The 22,639-nt window shown below is 33.1% G+C and overlaps 4 protein-coding genes across 4 annotated transcripts; 2 read left to right on the top strand and 2 right to left on the bottom strand.

The window, feature by feature from the left end:
- The first annotated feature begins 1,202 nt into the window (after positions 1-1,202).
- LOC145597732 (putative serine/threonine-protein kinase At1g54610) lies at positions 1,203-7,992 on the top strand. Its single transcript, XM_081653971.1, has 7 exons — positions 1,203-1,853; positions 1,948-2,238; positions 5,626-5,943; positions 6,045-6,272; positions 6,645-6,745; positions 6,855-6,978; positions 7,386-7,992. The coding sequence occupies exons 1-7, from the start codon at positions 1,539-1,541 to the stop codon at positions 7,737-7,739; spliced, it is 1,731 nt and encodes a 576-aa protein (XP_081510097.1). The 5' UTR covers positions 1,203-1,538; the 3' UTR covers positions 7,740-7,992.
- A 2,919-nt stretch (positions 7,993-10,911) lies between these two features.
- Positions 10,912-12,888, top strand: LOC145597734 (sorbitol dehydrogenase-like). Its single transcript, XM_081653975.1, has 6 exons — positions 10,912-11,185; positions 11,359-11,426; positions 11,527-11,763; positions 11,880-12,170; positions 12,259-12,446; positions 12,536-12,888. Exons 1-6 carry the CDS (start codon positions 11,074-11,076, stop codon positions 12,726-12,728), a joined length of 1,089 nt encoding a protein of 362 aa, XP_081510101.1. The 5' UTR covers positions 10,912-11,073; the 3' UTR covers positions 12,729-12,888.
- Positions 12,889-16,515: 3,627 nt separating this feature from the next.
- Positions 16,516-18,523, bottom strand: LOC145597735 (sorbitol dehydrogenase-like). The gene is made up of 6 exons (XM_081653976.1): positions 18,249-18,523; positions 17,997-18,064; positions 17,658-17,894; positions 17,252-17,542; positions 16,976-17,163; positions 16,516-16,864 (listed from the first exon to the last, which is right to left on the bottom strand). Exons 1-6 carry the CDS (start codon positions 18,358-18,360, stop codon positions 16,672-16,674), a joined length of 1,089 nt encoding a protein of 362 aa, XP_081510102.1. The 5' UTR covers positions 18,361-18,523; the 3' UTR covers positions 16,516-16,671.
- Positions 18,524-20,045: 1,522 nt separating this feature from the next.
- On the bottom strand, positions 20,046-20,549 carry LOC145597006 (E3 ubiquitin-protein ligase RDUF2-like). Its single transcript, XM_081653192.1, has one exon. It carries the CDS (start codon positions 20,547-20,549, stop codon positions 20,046-20,048), a length of 504 nt encoding a protein of 167 aa, XP_081509318.1.
- Between the last annotated feature and the right edge of the window lie 2,090 nt (positions 20,550-22,639).

Genomic DNA, 22,639 nt, shown 5'->3' with positions numbered 1-22,639 from the left:
AATTATAAAGTTATATATATATATATACTGTACTCCAGATTCTTTTGGATTATTTTTTTTTTCTTTTTCCAAAGATAGATATTTTTTTTTTCTTATTCAAACAAATTTGACATCAAATTGGATAAAGGTTATATGAAATTCAATAATTGGACATCAAGATTGTTGTTGTTGATTTAGGTAATGGAGAATATATATATATATATATATATATATATATATATATATATATATATATATATATATATATATATATATATATATATATATATATATATATATGAAGAGATAATTCGAATGAAATGCAAAATTCGAGTTATAATCAAATTTTTTGCATTCAGGAGTGAGGGTAAAGTTGTACTACATCCGTTTCATGTTATTTGTAACAATTTAACATATATTAGAAAGGAAAAATGTCTAATCATTGCAAATAATATGAAATGGAGGTAGTAAATAAAATGACAAAAATAATTTGTACAGATTAGGGTCATGTGTCAATTAACTTGTTCAGATTTAATATGTTTCAAAATTTTCAATCAAATGTGAATAATGCGATCTAATATGATTTTTAGTTGAGTCAAACTTCCCAAATAAGACTTGTCAATTAAAATATCATTAAATTTGTATTGATATACACTGTTCCAAAATATTTTTTATTTTTATTTTTATTTTTATCATAACTTCAAAAAATTATGAAATAAAAGCTTTTTAGTGATAAATAATTGAAAAAACAAATCTTAAATGATTATTTCTAAAATAAGCAAAAGCGAGGTATCAATCTAAGTAGCGTGAATTGTACATAACCTAAGTCACATTGTATGAAATTATTAGTTAGATCTACCTTTTTTTTCCTAATTAATCAATTAAAATCATACTACTATACTAATTTCAAATTTGTTTCCCAATCATTTGAGTGGAATCAAGTGAAATTTATCATCACAAACCCTTCGATCACAACCCAAAAAGGCCGAAAATTATGACTCCGTGTAAGAACCCGAGGGCCCCAAGTTGAAATGTAGTACGAGTACTAGTAAAAAAAGAAAAACTAAAAACTAAAAACTAAACCCCTTTTTCTTTAACTTCAGTCTCTTTCATATCGTCAAACTCCCCTTTCAACTCTTCTCAACTACACAATTCCACCCTCCCAAAAAAAAAAAAAAATCAACAAAAAGTAGCCTTTTTCATATTTTCATTTTGAGTTTCCATTTTCATTTTCATTTTCATTTTCTCTCTCCTCTAAAATTAGTTCTGCCATTGCAAAGCTGCAAAACTTTAGCTTGACAAACCCTCATAAATATTCTCTCTCCTCCTTTCCATTGAAATGAAATCCAACCAATCATACAATTTTGCAGTAAATGTATTTGTCCCCTTTTAGATACCCCTCATTTACTCCTACCACCTCACTCCCTTACTCCTACTTCTTCTACTCACACCTCTAACAACATCATCAACAACAACCCACCTCCTATTTTTCTCTCTCTCCTCCCGGCCCGATTGACCCGACCCGACCCGTTTACCCGATGCGGCGGCGGCGCCTTTAAATGGGTTGTATCATTAGCCGGCGACGACCCGCCGGACCTCCACCGCCGGCGCCGGAAAACCCAACTCATCGCCGCCGTGCTTCTTCCCTTTCCTTGGGAAGGGACTCTCTTTCTCCTAATACTAGTACTAGTAGTAAACTTCCTCGTTATTCCTCTAATTTCAGTACGACTGAGCTCCGGCGCCACGTCATCGATCCTTATGGTGGTGGGCCCACTACCCATCATGGGTGGCCCACTTGGCTTGCTGACGCTGTTGGTGATGTCATTAATCGGTTCTCCCCTCGCCGTGCTAGTACCTTCCAAAAGCTCGATAAGGTTCGTATCTAAAAGTTCTTCCTGTTTGACTTTTAAAGGAAATACAGAATACCCATTTGATTGATTGTTTGTTTTTTGTTGTTGTGGTTTTTAGATTGGGCAAGGAACGTATAGCAATGTATATAAAGCAAGAGATTTGGTAACTGGGAATATAGTGGCATTGAAGAAGGTTAGGTTTGATAATTTAGAGCCTGAAAGTGTAAAGTTTATGGCAAGAGAGATTATAGTATTGAGCAAACTTGATCATCCTAATGTTATTAAACTTCAAGGTTTAGTTACTTCTCGAATGTCTTCGAGTTTATATTTGGTTTTTGATTACATGGAGCATGATCTTTCTGGCCTTTCTGCTTCACTTGGTGCTGGTAATAAGTTCACTGAGCCACAGGTACTTTACTTTTTCGATAATATTTACTCGTTTCCGAGATTAATTGTCACGTTGATAGTGTAATTTGAATGGAAAAACTAAATCTGGGTGGTGGTAGTATTTGATTTGTTTGGTTGTTTATTGTTTAATCTGAAGTTTTGTAATTTACTTGATTTGGGGTTTTTTTTAATTATTATTTTAGCTGCTTGTCAGTTAGTTTCTTGGGTTCTTTGTTTTGACAGTAGTAAATTAATGGAGAATCTTGAGCAATGGGGGGCCTCAAGTTCTGCAAAAAAATTTGTATCTAATTACAAATTGTGTGGTTATAAAACTAAATTGAGTTTGTCTTCTTATTACTTGGGAAAGTCTGAGTTATCCTGTCCCCTTTTCTGCTGATAGAAAAAGCCAAGCAGCTGAGAGTGCAGGATGTGACTGTTTTACTAAGATTAGATGCCTGAGTTTATGCAATAGCATTTGGACTGGGAGTTATTGTGGTTCATTGGACATTTATCGGTTTTTATCCGAATTTTTAAGTCCGAGTACAATACTCATTTGTCTCCCTTATGTTTGTTTTCCCTTACAAGCTTTGCTTATGTTTGTCTTCTTATTTGGATCTGTGATGCAAAACATTATTTTAACAGCTATAACAACATAGCATGTGCCCTGCTTTAGGTGGGGTTTTGGAGAGGTCTACATTTATGCGGCCTTACTGCTAACCATGTCTAAACTGATAGTGAGACTATGTTTGGATGCAACACATTTCTGGCCATATAATTTTAAATTGTTGTGTCGGACTTCCTCTGGCAATTGATACCCAGGAGTATATCAACCACATTTAATATTATGTTTTAGTTGTCTAGCCCTTGAATCAGAATATAAATATATGGTTGTTGTACCCTTAAATGTTTCTATAGATAAAAAAATCTCTGGATTTGGCAGTTTTCTTACTATCTCGAGAAGATTGTCTAAGTTCTTCCCCTCTTTTTGCATGGAGTTGCATAAGAGAGATCTGTAAATGGATTCAGTTCCTAAGAGGTCTGTGGATATAGTATATATTGTGTATGCTCTCAGAAGTCTTTATGACAATATTAATATATGAATGTTACTATATTAGGCTGTTTGCAATCACATTTCTTCCGTGGATGTTCACTTGAAGAAGCTTAAGATTTGTCTAATATCAGACATTCCGGGAAAAAAGAAAGCTTTAGTTTTTGTAGATGTTTTCAATGAAACTGGACATTGTTCCTTCCCTGCGAATCTCGTCATTGTCTTTGAGCTGAAATTTAAGTACAGCCAGCATTTTTGGAAATTATATTAGGCTTCAACTAGATTTAGGGGATAATGCATGTTGATTGTCTGAGGTAGAGATATCAGGATTACTTTGGGAAATTCACAGCCTGTGACTATTCATGAACAATGACATTCTTTCTAAAAAAGTTTAAATGGGTGGCGCTATTATGTGAGAAAGGGTGTGAAAGACATTTTGGGATTTGGAGATCCAACACTAACCATCTTTCTTCATTCTCATGTAAATTATAAAGATACGAGTTCCATCTTTCTTCATTCTGAATGAGCAATTGTGTTTTGCTGAAGCTTGGAGTATGAAATAAAGAAATTGAAAATTTGGGGCGGTTGGCCTCATTGGACTGAAGGAATTGAGAAAGAGATAATAAAGCTGGAAAGGAAAGTTTACATTATCCCCCAATGCTCTATGCTGTTTGGTTGAATGAAGAAAGTGACCTGAAACCCTTTGTGACTGTATGTTACACAGATGCATATTCAGGCAAAATCAAACTCTCTCTCTCTCTCTCTCTCTCTCTCTCTCTCTTAACTTCCAGCCATTTCTTCTCTGACTGCCAGTATTTTATAAACAGTACAAGCACCACTGCTCTTCACCAGTAACCAAGCCACTGCTGGCAAGTTTGATAATGGGTTACCGTTGGCATGTGGCATCTTCCATTGCAACTGAAGTCACTGCCTTCCACCATTATAGAAGGATGTATATGGACAATATGGTCAATTTGAACATCAAATCTCCAGATCCAAAGCATTCATGGTCAAAATACACCATCCAAATCCTTAATTGGAATTTTGGCAAATTGATGTACGTCTCTTCTTTTCTCTTTCTCTTTAATTTGTTGGTGATCAGGGTGGTTACGACAGTGAGTATGTGGCACATTGTTGGTGAATGTGAATCTTGTGATGGCCATGGGGTTTAGGATGTTGATTATCATGGTCATGGGGGTATTAAGTTGGTGTATGAGGTGACTAATGATGATAAAGTTATGGTGGTGCAAACGGTGGTGGTTGGTACTTTGGTAGCGGTCAAGCTATGAAAGTGGCTGGTGGACTTGTGTCAAACTGGTGGTTGGGTGATGGGGGTTATTGGTCAATGATGGTCAAGGGTAGTTATGGTGTGTAGGAAGTTGGGAATTCTCAACTCCCAAGTTGGGATGGATAATCTGTGTAGAGCAATATTTGGATACTCTGCAAAGCAAAAGGGGAGAAAGGAATAAAAAAATGTCAACCAAACAATCACCAAGGAAAAACAGGGTTTAATTTCCTTTTCCTTACCCTCTGCCCCACCTTCCAAAGAATCCCAACCATATAGCCTCTTAGTGTTTTAGTTATATATACAAATAGATATAGTTTGATGTGATTCAATCTGCATGATACTAACTTTTTTGAGTGTTATAAGTATGAAAATACTCCAAAAACACTTATAGGGATTGCTAAATTAACCTTTTTTTTTTGACAATCAATAAGAAAGAAAAAAATTCAACGAAGTTGATATCTGATACTTTCTCCTTAGGTTACCCAAACAATTTAGGGTTTTAACTCTGAATAAAATTTCTGAATGAATCATTGTTTAGTGTATTCAAGAATTCGAGATGAATGTGAAAACCTTATGATTGGCGCTGGCTTAATATATTACGTTTTGTCGTTTGTTAACTAGGGCAGTATGACACTCCTTTGTGTGGCAGAGAGGATGTTGATTTTCTGTTGAAACAGTACCTGCAGTTTATGACTTGTAAGAGTCATTAATAAATGACCGAAGATTTGGTATAATCTGTGATTCTGCACTGGCTGCCTGCACATGCCACTGCAAGCTTATGATAGATAACGAAGAAAAGAATGAAAATAAGGCTGCCACCCTGACCAATGAGGCAAAAGCTTGCTCAAATCTTTCTTTAATAGATTTTTGCTCGGATATTATGTTAGCTGGATGTGTTAATAAAAAGATACTATTTCTTTTTCTTCTACACACTGATCCATTCCAAGTATGTTGTATCTCAATTTATTGACTTCATGCTCTAAATATGTTTTTGCTGCTCTGAGTTTCATTTATTAGCTGCTTGTTTCAAATGATTAAGGCTGACTGATTAGTGATCAATGAATGATTTTTAGGTGAAGTGTTTCATGAAGCAGCTAATATCTGGGCTTGAGCACTGCCACAACAATGGAGTTCTGCACCGTGACATCAAAGGCTCCAATCTCTTAATTGACAATGAAGGAGTTCTTAAGATAGCTGACTTTGGATTAGCTACAATTTGCAATCCTAGTCAAAAGCAACCTATGACCAGTCGAGTTGTCACCCTGTGGTATCGTCCTCCAGAACTGCTTCTTGGAGCCACAAATTATAGTGTTGGTGTTGACCTTTGGAGTGCTGGCTGCATTCTGGCAGAATTACTAGCTGGAAAGCCAATTATGCCAGGACGGACTGAGGTGTTGCATTTCTCCAAAATCTCATGATTTGATTGACAATTTATAAGCTTCATTTTTGCTACATGTCCTTTATATCACATTTATATCTATTGTGTGGCCAGGTAGAGCAGCTTCACAAGATATTCAAGCTGTGTGGCTCTCCTTCTGAAGAGTACTGGAAAAAATATAAGCTACCAAATGCTACTCTTTTCAAGCCACAGCAGCCATACAAGCGTTGTATTTCAGAGACCTTCAAAGAATTTCCCCCTTCTTCCCTCCCACTTGTTGATTCACTTCTTTCAATAGATCCTGAAGGACGTGGCACTGCTACTGACGCTTTAAATGGTGAAGTGAGTATTTTATTGGACACTGCATGTTTTGGACTGAAAAATTAAAGGCTTCTTTAAACTCCTTGTGTCATGTATGGTAATTCATATTTTTCACTCGTCAACATGTGTCCACTTTCCACAAATAGAACAATCTCAGGCATAAAAAGAGAAATGGAGGTTTTAAATAGCAGTTAGGCTGCTCAGCTTGATCTTATTGGGTGTTATTGCTTTTTAGTTTGACTATCTGATTTCACATACATACATTGGTTGTGCTATTTACCTATTGCAAGTAAAGATGGTGTCTTCTTTTTACCCCCTCCCCAAATGAGGTGAAAGAAAAGGTTGGTTTAATATGTAAGCTTACATAAATTGTTTGGTTGCCTTCATGTATAGTTCTTCTCCTCTGAACCTCTTGCTTGTGAGCCGTCTACTTTGCCAAAGTATCCTCCCAGCAAAGAATTAGATGTAAAGCTACGGGATGAAGCTGCAAGAAGGTTTACACTACCTCCACTTTTGTTGCACTTGTTTTATATTGTTTTACTTTCACTAAATTTGCCAGTTATCTTCATAGTGCTTACTATCAAATTGCCACCTTCGTAATAGGCAAAGGGGCTTAAGTGGAAAATCTAGCATTGCTGATGGTGCCAAGAGAGTTAGAATACGTGACCGGGCTGGCCGTGCAATTCCTGCTCCAGAGGCAAATGCTGAGCTACAAACAAATTTGGATGTATGTTTAACAAGCTTTATTTTATGTCTGTATAAATCAGCTACTTCATATTAGGAAACACTAAACAGAATCAGTAAAATTCAACCTGTATCACTAAAATTTTGTTTTGGGTTTTCAAAATCTATTCACTTAAATCCAGTTATACTCGGTTTTAAATTCTTTTAGATCAGTGAAATTCAGGTGAAAAAAAACACAATGCCTTTGAAGTTAGAATACATGCATTGTTTAGTTTCAATGCAAAACCTTGATAATATCTTTAAATTGCTGCAAGTTAAAAATTATGATATGTTGATATTCCTGTTTAAGTATTTATAGAGATGAATTTGTTTTCCTTGCGGGAAAAAATACTACAGAAAAGTGTCTTGTTGTGGGATGCAGCAACTAATTATCTACCTTTGAGGTTTCAGAGGATGAGATTTGTGACACAAGCAAATGCCAAGAGCAAAAGTGAAAAGTTCCCTCCGCCCCATCAAGATGGAGCTGTTGGAGTTCCTCTGGATACAGCCAGTAATGGTCCTCTTTCCTTTGGCCCGACTGAGCATTCCTTTGATACATCACATTTGAAGCCTGCATTGTCAAAATCCAGAAGCGTAACGCCTGCTGAGGGGCCTTCTAGGAAGAAAAGAACCAGTAAAGAGCAGGACTTGGCTTCGTCGTGGAAATTCTTCCATGCATGGAAACCATCAACCATCGGGCTGTCTATGGATCTAATGTTCAAGGGTAAAGGGTCAATGACACGGGTATCTAGCAGTAGAAAGTAAGCGCGCATCTTCAACTTCTCCCTTTCACAAACTGAAGGGACATTCTTCAATCATAACTGTGGTCATAAAATTTTTAGTTTTTTTTAAGTTATGGAGGTGTAGTATGGAACGCAACCGTGCTGGAAGTTTTTGTATACTAATACACAAGGTTAGTTGTACAGTTGGTCATAGCTAATGCTACCTATTTTGATGTGTCTGATATTGTCTATATACTACGAAGTTTTTATTAATGACTCATTCAAAATTAAAATTATGTGTAACCTTTTGTTTCAAAAAAGCAACTTCAATTCTTTTCACACTTTACCACCCAGTGTGTCACTACTAGCTCTTTTCGCCTCAATAGGTTGAACTTTCTAACCTTGTTTACGAATTACCTTTTGTTTGATGTATAAGTAGGTACGAGGACTATAGGGAAGTTTAAGACGATGATGTATACATGATTCAATTCTAGCTAGGTTATGGTCTCATGGGTTCTACCCCTACCCCCTTCTTCAAACATTTTCTCTTATTATTCTTGTAGGTTGCTATACAATTTCAATAATGTATTAAAAGGTTTATTTAGTGTTCACTTCACCTAAATATCACTATATTATGTTGTACTTCGTATATACTTTCTCGTACCTTAGTCCTTCCCATGAAAATTGTTCCACATTGATAGGATTATTAGTCATATATACTGCCTCCGTTTCGCATTATCTGCAACAAAGGAATCTAATATATATATTTAAAGGGGAGTTTTTTCCCGAGTTTTTAGAAAGCCACGTAGGATCTAATTTTCTCAGCGCGTCATGTAGGATTATAAATCTTAGTAATAGCCAATTAAATAAGAGATTATTAATTTCTTTTAGAATTAAATAATTTAAATGTCATGTAAGCAAAATTGGCGAATGAGATTTTAAAGTTTAAATTAATTTAGTAGTAGCCAATTAAATAAGAGATTATTAATTTCTTTTAGAATTAAATAATTTAAATGTCACGTAAGCAAAATTAGCGAATGAGATTTTAAAGTTTAAATTAATTAAATATTAAATATTATCTTTTAATATTAGGAATTTTAACTAAATATATAACAAATTTTAGCTCATAAATAAAAAAATAATAATAATAAAAAACATTAAAAAAAAAATCAAACAAACCGTGCATCGCACGGGTTTCATCTAGTATTTTATATCTCACAAATAATACCCCTTTGTTGCAGATAATGCGAAACGGAGGTAGTATAATCTTTTGCTAATAATTAATTAATAATATCAATGATCAAACTTGTGCATTTATGATATGAATACGTCCAAAAATGTAAATATATTTTTATACGACAGATGGAGTACAAAATATCATACATTTATACTTCGTATAGTCTGTATATTACCTCTGTTATATATTATGTGCAATTTTAGGGTATAATTTGTGACTTTGTGAGGTATAAAAACTGTAAAAGTTGCATATAAATATGTAACGGAGGTAGTACGTACGGTTGTATGGCCTCATGGCCCTTAGGCCTCATCTAGCCATGCTACCCACGCTTATTAATTAAAGGGGGTAGTTGTGTAATTAATTAGATTTTGATAATGTACATGTCTACCCACCATTTTGCATGATATTTTTTTTCCCTATAATTTTACTATCTTAAATAATACTCCGTAAATGCTTATTATTTCGAGTACTAATAAATGGAAAATGATGTATCTGTAAACGTTTTTAATAAGGGTAATGCTATATGTAGCACTAAGGGCTATATATAAGCATTAAATATACTCTTGGAAATGGTATAAAATTAAGAATTCATGACAAAAAACACGCGTAAATTAGTGTAATTAGTGTTTATTGTTCATGATTTCTTAACTTTTTACGATTTTCAAGGGTAAATTTAATGCTTATATGTAGCCCTAAGAGCTATGTATAACATTTTCCTTTTAATAATAATATACTCATATATCGAATTGGGATTGATAAATATAGCTGTGAAGGTAGCTGTAGCTGTGGAGGCAGCTGTAGCTGTGTAGGTAGGTGTTAGCTGTCAACAAGCTGTTAGCTGTGAAGATAAATAATTTAGATATAAGTGTTCGGTAAAGTAGCGGTTGACTAGCTGTTACATATAAAAATCAATATTTTATTTTTAAAACTATAGATTAAATTTTCAACAGCTACCTCAAATTTCAAAAGCTAATTTTTCTAACTTTTCACAAAAGCTACCTCCACCACTAAAAGCTACCCTAACCACTACCTTACCAAACACTCACATTTTTTGTTAAGTAGCGATTTGACCAAGTCAAACCACTAAAAGATACCTAAAAGCTACTCAAAAGCTAGCGCTGAACACGCCCTAAGGGTATAGTAATAAGTTATGGATAGATTACTAAAAACAATTTAGGCATAATATGATAATAGATTCTAAATTACCCGAGTGCCTGGTCTTTTTTTAAGAAAATTTGCGGTTTCATTCTAGTATAAAAAGGTATAAATAAAAAAAAATACTTGTATATTATATTATTTTATTTTATTTAAAATTATATATTGAAATTATTCTATTAAGATTTTACATAACCATAAAAGATAGCCAAAAGAGTGCAATGTGTGAATAGTAAAAATATCCCAACATTGTGATGAAAGAAGAATGGAAAACTTTTGTATACACCCGGTTTTCAGTAATTTACGTGTATCGGGTACACTTTTGTTAGATTTAGTCACTTTTGTCAAATTTAGTGTTACTTTTGTTAAATTTATCAATAAAGCATAAATAACTCTTACATATGTCACGGTAACTTTTGTGCGTTTTAGTGTAACTTTTGCACATTTTATTGTCACTTTATAACGGATGTTCAGTAAATCCGTTTTATTTAAAAGTTTGTGAAGAGGAATATAAATACTCGTATGGTAGTTATCATTCTATGTGACCAGAGATGTCACTGATGACGACTAATTAATATTTTGGAAGATGGTTTTTATATCTTTAAATTTAAAATCTTAGTGAATTATTTTTATTAAATCTTTTTTTTGGTGGAAATTATTTTTATTAAATCTGGATTATATGGATAATATCTTTTTTTTGGATAGCATAAAAGGGAAGATCAGATAATATGGTTATGAAAAAAAAAAAAAAGATAAATAATAAAATCAAATAGGATATGTTACTTTGAAAGATCAAGATTATAATCCTTGAGATAAACCCAGAATCTCATAGGATAGATATCAAATGACAAAGTTAATCCAACATTTTAAGCAATAATCCAACATTTTCCCTATATAAACCCTTCACCCATTAATCAAAATTCACAACAAAAATATTCATTTAGGATTGTGTGATAAACTTGAAAAGAGAGAAATTTAGGATAAAATGGGTAAAGGAGCAAGTGCTAGTGATGTTGCCTCTCTTTCAGAGAACAAGGCTGCTTGGCTATATGGAGTTAATGATCTTCGGATTCTTCCTTTCCAGCTCCCTGCTCTCGGTAATTAATTTATACTCGTCTAGATTTAATTGTCACGTTAATAGTGTAATTTAAAATTTTAAACTAGTTATGTTTGTGTGCACGTGACAAAATAAATAATTTTATTAGAAAATTAAAGGTAACATATAATTTATTTATTTGTTTGTTTTTTTTTTTTTTTTTTTTTGTGACAGGACCACAAGATGTGAGAGTAAGAATGAAGGCTGTTGGGATTTGTGGTAGTGATGTGCACTACTTGAAGGTATTTTCATATGTTACATATACATTATGCAAATTTATTAATAATATTTTTATAATTAATTGTAATGCTAATTTCATTGTATTATGGTTAATTTGATTAGACAATGAGCTGTGGTGACTACCATGTCACCGAGCCTATGGTGATCGGTCATGAATGTGCTGGGATCATTGAAGAAGTCGGTAGCGAGGTTACCTCACTCGTTCCGGGGGATCGTGTAGCTCTTGAGCCCGGGATTGGTTGTTGGAGGTGTGACCGGTGCAAAGAAGGGTCTTACAATCTTTGCCCTGATATGCGCTTCTTTGCTACCCCTCCTATTCATGGATCTCTTGCTGATCAGGTTTATATCTAATTAATATTACCTCCATTTTATATTTTTTGCAACGATTATACATTAATTGTTTATTATTATAAGGTCTACTAGCATGGTTTATGATCATGGATATTTGTATGTAGATTGTGCATCCTGCAGACTTATGTTTCAAGCTGCCTGAAAATGTCTCATTGGAGGAAGGTGCAATGTGTGAGCCATTGAGTGTTGGTGTGTATGGTTGTCGCCGTGCTAATGTTAGTGCTGAGACTACTGTCTTGATCATTGGGGCTGGACCTATTGGCCTTGTTGCCTTGCTATCAGCTCGTGCTTTTGGTGCGCCTAGGATTGTGGTGGCAGATGTGGATGATCATCGTCTCTCTGTTGCAATGAGCCTTGGTGCTGATGGAATTGTTAAAGTTTCATCAACTAAGGAGGTTTGATAATGCTTTACAAATTACCTATAAACTAATTGATGATTGTTGTTTTTTGAATGTATCTAAAATATTGTTTTTTTTTTTGCAGTTTGTTTCAGCTGAAATTGATGAGATTAAGAAAGTGATGGGAAAAGATATTGATGTTACTTTGGATTGTGCTGGTTTTGAGAAGACTGTCTCAACTGCTTTTGGTGCTACTCGTAATGGTGGTAAGGTTTGTTTGATTGGAATGGGTCATTGCAACATGACTGTTCCTCTTACCCCTGCTGCATCAAGGTAAACATACATCTTACTTTATGATGTTAATTAAAGTAAATTTTCAAGAAAGTTTATGTATAAATTTTGTTATGTTGTCTATATGACAGGGAGGTGGATGTGTTGGGAGTGTTCCGCTACAAGAATACTTGGCCACAATGCATTGAGTTCATAAGCAGTGGGAAGATTGATGTGAAACCTCTCATTACGCACCGATTTGGATTTACTCAAGAGGATGTTATGAAGGCTTTTGAAACAAGTGCTAAGGGTGGCAAAGCCATCAAGGTCATGTTCAACCTTTGAAGGGTCGACGATATTATATATATACACCATAGCATACAATAAGTGTAAAGATCCCTAAGATTGCACATCTATAATTAAATGCTATAATATGAGTTTCAAATTATAAATCTCAATTTCAAGTATTACATTTTTCAGTACATCAACAAATTATTAAAGGCTTGAGATTGATCATTGGCTACTTGCAAGATTATTGACATTAACACAGTGTTTTCCAATAGGCAACTACTCAAGTCATTGTGCAAAGCAAATTTTCCCCTACCTATCTGAAGGTAGGTTTGGGGAGTGGGAATTTTTACTCTAACATGCATTGGTGCACTGTTATTAACTTATCATTGAGATATTAAAGTAATACCATTGTGTACACCTAGTTGATCTGTGTACTTTATGAAGTTCGGATTATGTTTAGATCAATCCCGTGTATGGACAAGTTTCCATATTAGAAGTTTTATCGAAATAATCCTTATTAATGTGGCAACATTTGAACTTGTATATTGATATGAGCTGATCAGAGAATCTGAGTGTGTTTATGATGCAGTTTTCTCTTTGAAATGAAGTTCATTCAAATGAAGCAGGGATACATTTTTGGTAGACTTGCTATAATCCACTGATAGCATTTATTTATACACTCATTTTCATCAGAAAACCAATAGCACAGCAGTTGCAGCAACAATTAAAGAAGCATATTTAGCAAAATCATTTTAGGTTCATGTAGTAGAAGGCGCAGGTATGAAAATACCTATGCCTCCGCTGACTTCAGAGTTACAATTGGATCCATAAATCTCATCTTCACCACTAAACCATCATCACACTTGTACCCTCACTAGGCTCATAGCCCTGTATTGTTCTTTAGTTTCAGTTGTGCTAACATGTTTCCATCTATTCTCGTTTTTGGAGTTTTGGATGATTCTCCTGAGTCTCAGTTTCTGATCATGAAAGTAGCAGATTCTGTTTTTCTCCTCTGCCTCTTTAGCACTTGTATGTCAGTATGTGCTTATGGTCCAGCACAATACATGAGCAAACTTAACCAAAAAAAAAAATGACTATAAACGTTGACACTAATTTCCAAGACATTCTTCCAAAACTCTACTTCTAATTTCACCTTTTTTCTACGCATGATGGGAAATTAGCGAAACCCTTTATCATAGAAAACGATATCTGAGTTTTCTGTTTGATTAAGTTATTCTTGATGTTGCCCTGCCATTGAGTTATAGGGTGACTTAATGTTTTATATGGATATTCAATTTTGATTCAGCACTTCAGGATTCTGGGTTTCATTGGCTGCTGTAACCACTTTTGGGTGCTATATCTTTGCTGATACTGCTGTTTGTCATGCACGTAAAGAGGAGACAGATGAAATGGAAGACGGTGTAAAAGTATATCTGAAGTCACCTGCAGATGTTGGTGTGGACATTGCCTCTGCTTAATTGCTTATTGAATCGAGCAAGAGTGGTAGATTCAACACATTAAATTTATTTTCTTAACATACAATCGATAATCTCCATGTTATCCACTATAACTTTTAATTAGTGCTTGGTTAGTGATGTATTTATTTTTTTTCTAACACTGCTATCTATAGGTTGTTTGGAAGGCAATCTTTTTTGTTTGTCTATCTATGGAAAATCCTTCATTGCTTTGCTTAACTTGGTAATGTAAAGCAAAAGGTGACGTTTTCTACACTCAGGGTTGTGCTTAAAAAAAAGAACAGATATCGTTATAGTTGCTTTACTTGGCGATGTAGAGCAAAGGGGTGATGGTTTCTACTGTTCTACACCAGGGTTGTGCGTATAGAAAAGCACAGTTATTTTATAGGTTATATAGAGCTTGTGATCCTTGCTAGCTAGACTTATTTCGGGCCAATAAACTAGATTGGTACAATTAACACTCTTTTGACACATTGGTAAATTTGTCTGAAGATTATAATCATCTTCATAAGGCAGGAAGGCATGTTTTCTCATTGAAGGAAACTGAAGTGATAATAACACTGCAGTCTCATGATGCATGAAGGAAGACTGAATTATCCTTGTTTCTTCATTTTCGAACCAAAGGAACATTTTAGAAATTCATTATGAAACACACCCTGCATTTTAATATGATGTTTGTTAGGGAACTATCTAGTATGCTGTTTCAATCACAAATGTTATGTTTTTAACTTTTAATGATCCGTATCAATAAGAAGTTTGACACATTCTTCATTGGGTGTCCAACTTAGATGTTAAACTCCGTTCTTTTCAACTTATTTCAGGAATATTTCATTGATAAATGTAACCAAGCAATCTCAGATTATGTGATATAGATTTTTAAGAATATTGAATTTTAGGGATGAATTAAGTGTGAGATTTTTACTTTAGTAAACACTATTAATATCACAAGAAGTATAAGCTACTAGCTAGCGGTCTTCCATATACAATCCTAATAATCGTTTATTTCTAGTTCGGCCTATTTGCATATGACAGTACATACCGTTTTGCCATCATCAGTTTACCTAATTAATTGCAGATGTGTTGAGAGTCTAATGTAGCAAATATAAGAGTATCTTTTTCATGAACTGAATTTTGATAGCATACCAAAGACTAACTTTCATACCTGAGTTTGCAGAAACCAGTTAGTATATAGTAAGATTTACACATTGGAAACCTCTAAGATCCCATTACAGTACACTGACCAGTTCTGTTACTCCTATTGTTTACTGGTTTTGCAGGGCTTGCTATTTATTCTATGTGCTTTGTGTCAAGATTTTCAAAAATTAGCAGGAAACACTCCCTATTGAATACAAGCTATCAGGCTAAGTGATTTCTTGGTGTCAAATTTGACATCAAGCCTAACCTGATTCTTAGTAGCACTAAGGGTCTGTTCTCATTGACTGAACTCAGCTGAACTGAACTGAACTCAGCTGAACTGAACTGAAATGAATATTTTATAAGAGAAGGAAATTAGGAGCTGAACTGAACTGAATTCAGCTTAACTAAACTGAATTTCAACGTAAGAGAACAGGCCCTAAGACTTTTAGAGGATGCATTGAGTTAAGAAAGCTACAAAGATGGTAAGGGATTCTCACATACTCGTGTTGAGAAATCTTATAACAACCATTTTTAAGTTTATAATATGCCTATAAAGATGTACAAAGTCTTTCGACAAATTTACAAAGTCTTAACTGCACTTAATACTTGTGATGAGATTTGCCTGCCTTTTTTGATATGAATCCTCACAAAGTCCCCTGGTTCTTATGGTTATGGCTCGCATTTCTTTCAATTTTATTGGCATATTGTTGGTCCTTCCGTAGCAAAAGCTATCCAAGATTTTTTAACTTTCATGGCTCTCATCCTTTAATCCTTATCAGTCAAATCGTATCTTGATACCTAAAATGCAGTCTCAGCTCCAAAATATTCTAACCATTTTCGCCCAATCAGCTTTTGTAATACTATGAACAAAGCAATTTTGAAAATCCTAGTTAAAAGGAATATTATTCTTAAGGAGCATTTCAACCGGGGTGTTGTATCCAAGATAAACTTTTAGGGCTGCAGGAAGTTCTTAATATGTTTCAGAAATCTAGTAATGAAATTGGTTGGTTATCTCTTAAGTTAAATATGGAAGTAAAGCTTATGAATACAGATTATGTACTCTAGCCTACTTTTTCTGATAATTCACTTGCAGAAGATATAAGATCAATCGCGTCCTGTTAAGTAAGGATGATGATTTTGGAATCTCCCTCAAGTCGCCCTATCTATTAGCTTAGGCAACTGGCAACAGTTATTACTTTGCTGAAAAATTAAGCAGGTCAACTTAAAACTTGTCCTAAGAGTAGAAGATTTATTTATTAAAATTCATTACATAATTGAAATCTTAATTAAAAATTGTATCTTAGAGATCCTAAAAAAGTAGTATACACCTTATTGTTTGTTCTGGTGAAAATGCTAATCAACTAATGCCCTAAAACGTCAATCCTCTAGAGGTTGAACATGACCTTAATAGCTTTGCCACCCTTAGCACTAGTCTCGAAAGCCTTCACTACATCTTCTTGAGTGAATCCAAATCGGTGAGTAATCAAAGGCTTCACATCGATCTTCCCAGTGCTTATGAACTCAATACATTGTGGCCATGTATTTTTGTATCGGAATACACCCAACACATCTACTTCCCTGTGATACATGTGTAACAACATAACAGAATTAATATTCGACCAATGTTTTCTTGAGAAAGAGTTTAAATAATAAACTTATTACTGATAGTTATAACTGATATTTAATTACCTTGATGCAGCTGGTGTAAGAGGAACAGTCATATTGCAATGACCCATTCCAATCAAACACACCTTACCACCATTACGAGTAGCACCGAAAGCAGTTGATACAGTTTTCTCAAAACCAGCACAATCCAAAGTTACATCTATATCTTTTCCCATTATTTTCTTTATCTCATCCACTTCTGCTGAGACAAACTGCAACAAAAACAGGACTTTACTTATTATAGACATTTGTAGTGCATTATTTTAGAAGTGTACATAAGTAGTTTGTAAAGCAACAAACCTCTTTAGTTGATGAAACTTTAACAACTCCATCAGCACCAAGGCTCTTTGCAACAGAGAGACGGTGATCATCCACATCTGCCACTACGATTCTAGGAGCACCAAAAGCACGAGCTGACAGCAAAGTGACAAGGCCAATAGGTCCAGCTCCGATGATCAAAACATTAGTCTCAGCACCAACATTAGCTCGGCGACAACCATACACACCAACACTTAATGGCTCACACATTGCACCTTCCTCCAATGAGACATTTTCAGGCAGCTTGAAACATAGATCTGCAGGATGCACAATCTACATACATAACAAGTTAGTGGACCTTATAATTATATTATATCAGATATGCTCATAATAACAAATATATTTAACATAATTAATTAGATAATATTATTATTAATTAAATATGTACCTGATCAGCAAGAGATCCATGAATGGGAGGGGTAGCAAAGAAGCGCATATCAGGGCAGAGATTGTAAGACCCTTCTTTGCACCTGTTACACTGCCAACAACCAATCCCGGGTTCAAGAGCCACTCGATCCCCCAGAACGAGTGAGGTAACCTCACTCCCGACTTCTTCAATGACCCCGGCACATTCATGACCGATCACCATAGGCTCGGTCACATGGTAGTCACCACAGCTCATTGTCTAATCAAGTTAACCATAATACAATGAACTTAAATTAGCATTACAATTAATAATCATGGAAATAAAATTTGTGTAACTTATATCATATATGTAATTATATACCTTCAAATAATGCACATCACTCCCACAAATCCCAACAGCCTTCATTCTTACTCTCACATCTTTAGGTCCTGTCACATACCAAAATTTTATGTCACATTCAACATTATATTCCAAAAGAAATCAATAAACGGAATAAAGCAAATCATCTATAGAGATATAAATTGTCACGTTACTAGTTCAAATTACACTATTAATTAATATAACGCGACATACAAATCTTATACCAAGGGGTTCAGGGTACAAGTAAATTACCGAGAGCAGGTAGCTTAAACGGAAGGATCCGAAGATCATTAACTCCATATAACCAAGCAGCCTTGTTCTCTGAAACAGAAGCAACATCACTAACACTTCCTCCTTTCCCCATTATCTTGAATTTCTCTCTTTTTGACGTTTGTTACACTAAATTTAAAGGGTTAATAGCTTATATTTTGTTGTGGTTTTTGATGTTGTGGTGAAGGCTTTATATAGGGAAATTGCATATTAAAAGATAATTTTTGTTATTTTGGATTAAGTTTGTTTATATTATCTAATACTTATCCAATTATTCATTTATTCATAACAATAAACAGACTTGGATTATATGAACTATATGTTTTTCTCCATATAAGATAAACGTATATCGGTATATGTTATCAAGTTTTCTTATTGAAGATGCAACTTTATCTTTTTTATTTTTTTTTTTAAAAAGCAAACTTTATCTTAAAATACATATATCTTCTTTTTATACGAATAAAAAAATTCTTAAAAAAAAATCTACTCCACATAAATTTGTTTTATCTTTTTATCCGATAATTAGATGATTTTCATAATCGATCATGATATAATTAAAAAATATTCTAGGTTCGTTCGTTATAGTCAATCAAAGACTACGTAATTTTTTTATTTTTTTTTTAAGGGAAAGACTACGTAATTTTTATATACAGTTATTATTCAAAATAATTACTGGGTATAAAAGAATTAGGTTTAATTCTCACCCAAAAAATAAATAAGGAGTACAACAATATTAAGGGTTTCTTGAAACATTACGAGGCTCTAATAACAAAAACGGAGTACTTTTTGTTTTTTTAAAAAAATTCTTAAATAACAAATACTTTATATGTGTCTTCAAAAAAAAAAAAACAAATACTTTATATGTACAATTTTTATTTTTGGTTTGCTTTCTATTTACCTAATAGTGAGTAACCCGAGCATTGCCCCAGGTTACTACTTTTGTAATCATGCAATTGAAGTGTTTTTTTTTTTTTTTTTTTTTTTAAAGAATTTTAAAATCTAAAATCGCCAATCATGCATTTCTTTTTCATATTTGTAACATACTTGATAATGAGTGAAGATGGTTAAATAGTCAACTTTGTTAAGTGGCTGGGTGTTAAAATAATCCCCTTAACTTTATACTTTTATCTAAAGTAATGTGGGTTACTTTGGTGAAGATATGACAGAAAGAGAAGCTGCGTAGGTGATGTGGCGTCATGAAATATTTGTGAAGTAATGTGGCGTAATTTAAAAGAATCTACGTGGCAAATTGATATTTTTAAAAACGCATGTATTTGTCTTTTATGTGAACCTAACCAATTACCGTGTGCAACTTACAATTAAAAAAAAAAAAAAAAAAACTTACAATTTAAAAATATAAAAAAAAAAAAAAAAAAATTGAAGGTTTTCAACATACGGTTGGGTTGACTACAATATATGGATTGGAATGGAACTTTTGATTCTTGGAGAAAACCAAGAATTTTTTTTTTTTTTTTTTTCTTGAGGGAGGAGAAAACCAAGCATTTATTACAATTAAAGTACTACATACAAACAAATATACAAGTTTTAAAAAAGGCAAAAGCTAACGAAGAACATTGGATAAAATAATTAAAAATAAAAATATTAACTTGAAATAAACATTAATTATACCGATCTGATCAACACGTGATTCACCAAATTAAGGATTATTTTAGAAGGTTATTTAGAAGATTATCCAACGTTTTAAAAGCGTTCAAGAGACTTACAAAATATAATTATTTATTGACAATTAAAAATAATCTTGATTACATTAAAAAGAATTTAATCACTAAATGAATCCAAATTATTTGTTCCCGAGTTCTCGTCAGCTGCCAACTTAAAACGACACAGAGGACAAAAGTTCTTCAACTTAAGCCACTTAACAATACAACCTTCATGGAAAGCATGTTTACACGGTAATAAACACACCAATTCTTTTGCTTCTTCTTCTTCTTTTGTGTCTGGTTTCTTTTCAAACTTTTCTAGGCATATTGAACAAACATCATCAACATGATCAACCACTAACTCCTCAACTCTCACCCTCTTCAAATTGGCTATGACCAATTCATCGGCGGGTCGTTGTGCACGTGTTGATACTCCAACGCGGTTGTGGAAGTCATTAACAATATTGGAAAATATATTATTAACGATTACTAGGCCATAATCTGACAGCTGCCTATAGGCATCCATGGCTTCCCTAATGTTTTCACCGGTAATATGTTCATCATTAGAGGGATAAAGAGTTCGAATAATAACTTGAATATGGGGCATATCTTGGCTTGACATGTTTTCTATTATGCTAATAATTTTATTAAGATTTGTGTATTGATTTATGAAAACTAGTCTTGAAAGTCTATATATAATGATCATATATGCATAGAATAGTATTGTTGGGAAAACTGTATTTATATAAGAGTAGATAATTTTTAAGTCTGTTAACGTAAGTGCCAAGTTATTCGACTTAAAGTAGGTTTATGAATGGTTTATTTGCTTTTAATTACTTTTGGGCTACATACTGTTCTAGGACTAGATTATACTTTGTGTCAAAAAAAAAAATATATATATATATATACATATATATATATATATATATATATATATATATATATATATATACTTTACCGTCTAAAAATTTATTGATTTTTATAAATAACTAGATGAAGGCCGTGCGATACACGGTTTATTTGAATTTTTTTTAATATTTTTGATTTTGTATTTATGTGCTAAAATCTGTTAAGGTAAAATTCCTAATCTTAAAAGATAATATTTTTTATTTAATTAATTTAAACTTTAAAAACTCATTTGTCAATTTTGCTTACGTCACATTTGATTTTAATTGTAAAAGAAATTAATAATCTCGTATTTAATTAGCTACCACTAAAATTTATTATCATACATGGCGTGCTAAGAAAATGAAATCTTACGTTGCTCTCAAAAAACTCGAGAATTTCCCCTTTATATATATAGTTTTGTGCCCCGTGAGATACCCGGATTGTTTATCGATTTTTAAAATAATGTTATTTGAATTCTAAATCAAATTTATTTTTGAAAACAAAACTCTAAAAAACTTTTTTATCCTAATAAATTTATCCAAATTTTATTGAAAATAAAACTCTAAAATACAGAGTAACTTTATTATCCTACCGAATCTATCCAACTATTTTATCCAATTTTACAAAAATATGTACAAATAAATCCTATGTGTCATATCAAAGTTAAATTATTGCCTATGTGGTGCGACACTTGGAGAAAAATTGGAACGACAATTGTCGTTGTATTGTAGTCTGACTAAAAGTTTAGCTTTATATATTACGAGTAGTTATTATATGATATGATATTAGATTAGATTTTATCCGTTATTCGGTATCACTCAAATTATTTTTTTAATTTTTTTGGTGTAACGAGAGCCACGAGCTAAAGGCAAGTGTTAACTCAATGTTTTCACAAAGTCTTATATAGTATATAGCTAACTACATGGTGTGGCCACTCCACATAATCACATATAAGGCAATTACTTAAGTAATAGGGGGTTACGATAATGAGCAAATAGGGTTATCTTAACGTATGTAGGTTACTTAAATGAGAAAAAAAGATTACTTTTTTAAATAAGTGGGATTATTCTTTCGTTTTAAAAACAAAAATATTGGGTTAAATTGAATGAACAAATGGGGTTACTTATTTCTAAATTACATGATTTCACTCGTATAATGAATTTGGGTTACATTTATGGACAACATGGGATAAATCTTATGAAAAACATAGGTTATTCAGTGCGGCAGGCCACATTGTACAACAAAGGTTACTTGTAGGGTGTTATTGGTTTTATCATGGGTTACATTGCACGTAGGTGTTACTTGTATTCTGGGGTTGTTACTTGTATGAGTTACTAATCAAAGTAATAATGCAATTTACCATCTTAGCTAAAGTCAAACTGTGTTTAAAAAATGCAAAAAAATTAATAATGTATTTAATTAAATTTATTAGTGGTACATTGCGGTACGTTGCTTTAGTGATGCATATCAAAACGCGTCATTTACCTATTGTAGAATTTTCAATTGTGTAAAAGATCGTAGCTTCTTACAACATTTTTTTAATAAGATAGTTTTTCAGAAAAACTAACTTGTATAAGGTAGTTTTCACAAAAAGTCCATCAAAAAAATATATCTATAATTTCATTATAAAAAAATTATAAAAATTATATATTATGATTATGATATACACATTATTAATGATATAATAAGTTTAGATCAGAAAAGCAAGAATAAGATGAACTAAACAAGGCCTAAAGATCCCTTCACAGTATCCGAACAAGATCAGTTATTGTAGTAATATAACGAACAAATATAAAATACTATTGATACGGAGTAAAATCTTTT

The sequence above is a fragment of the Chenopodium album genome, chromosome 20 (genome assembly GCF_948465745.1).
Source record: "Chenopodium album chromosome 20, dcCheAlbu1.1, whole genome shotgun sequence".
Lineage (NCBI taxonomy): Eukaryota > Viridiplantae > Streptophyta > Magnoliopsida > Caryophyllales > Amaranthaceae > Chenopodium > Chenopodium album.
This window is presented reverse-complemented; position numbering and strand designations above follow the sequence as displayed.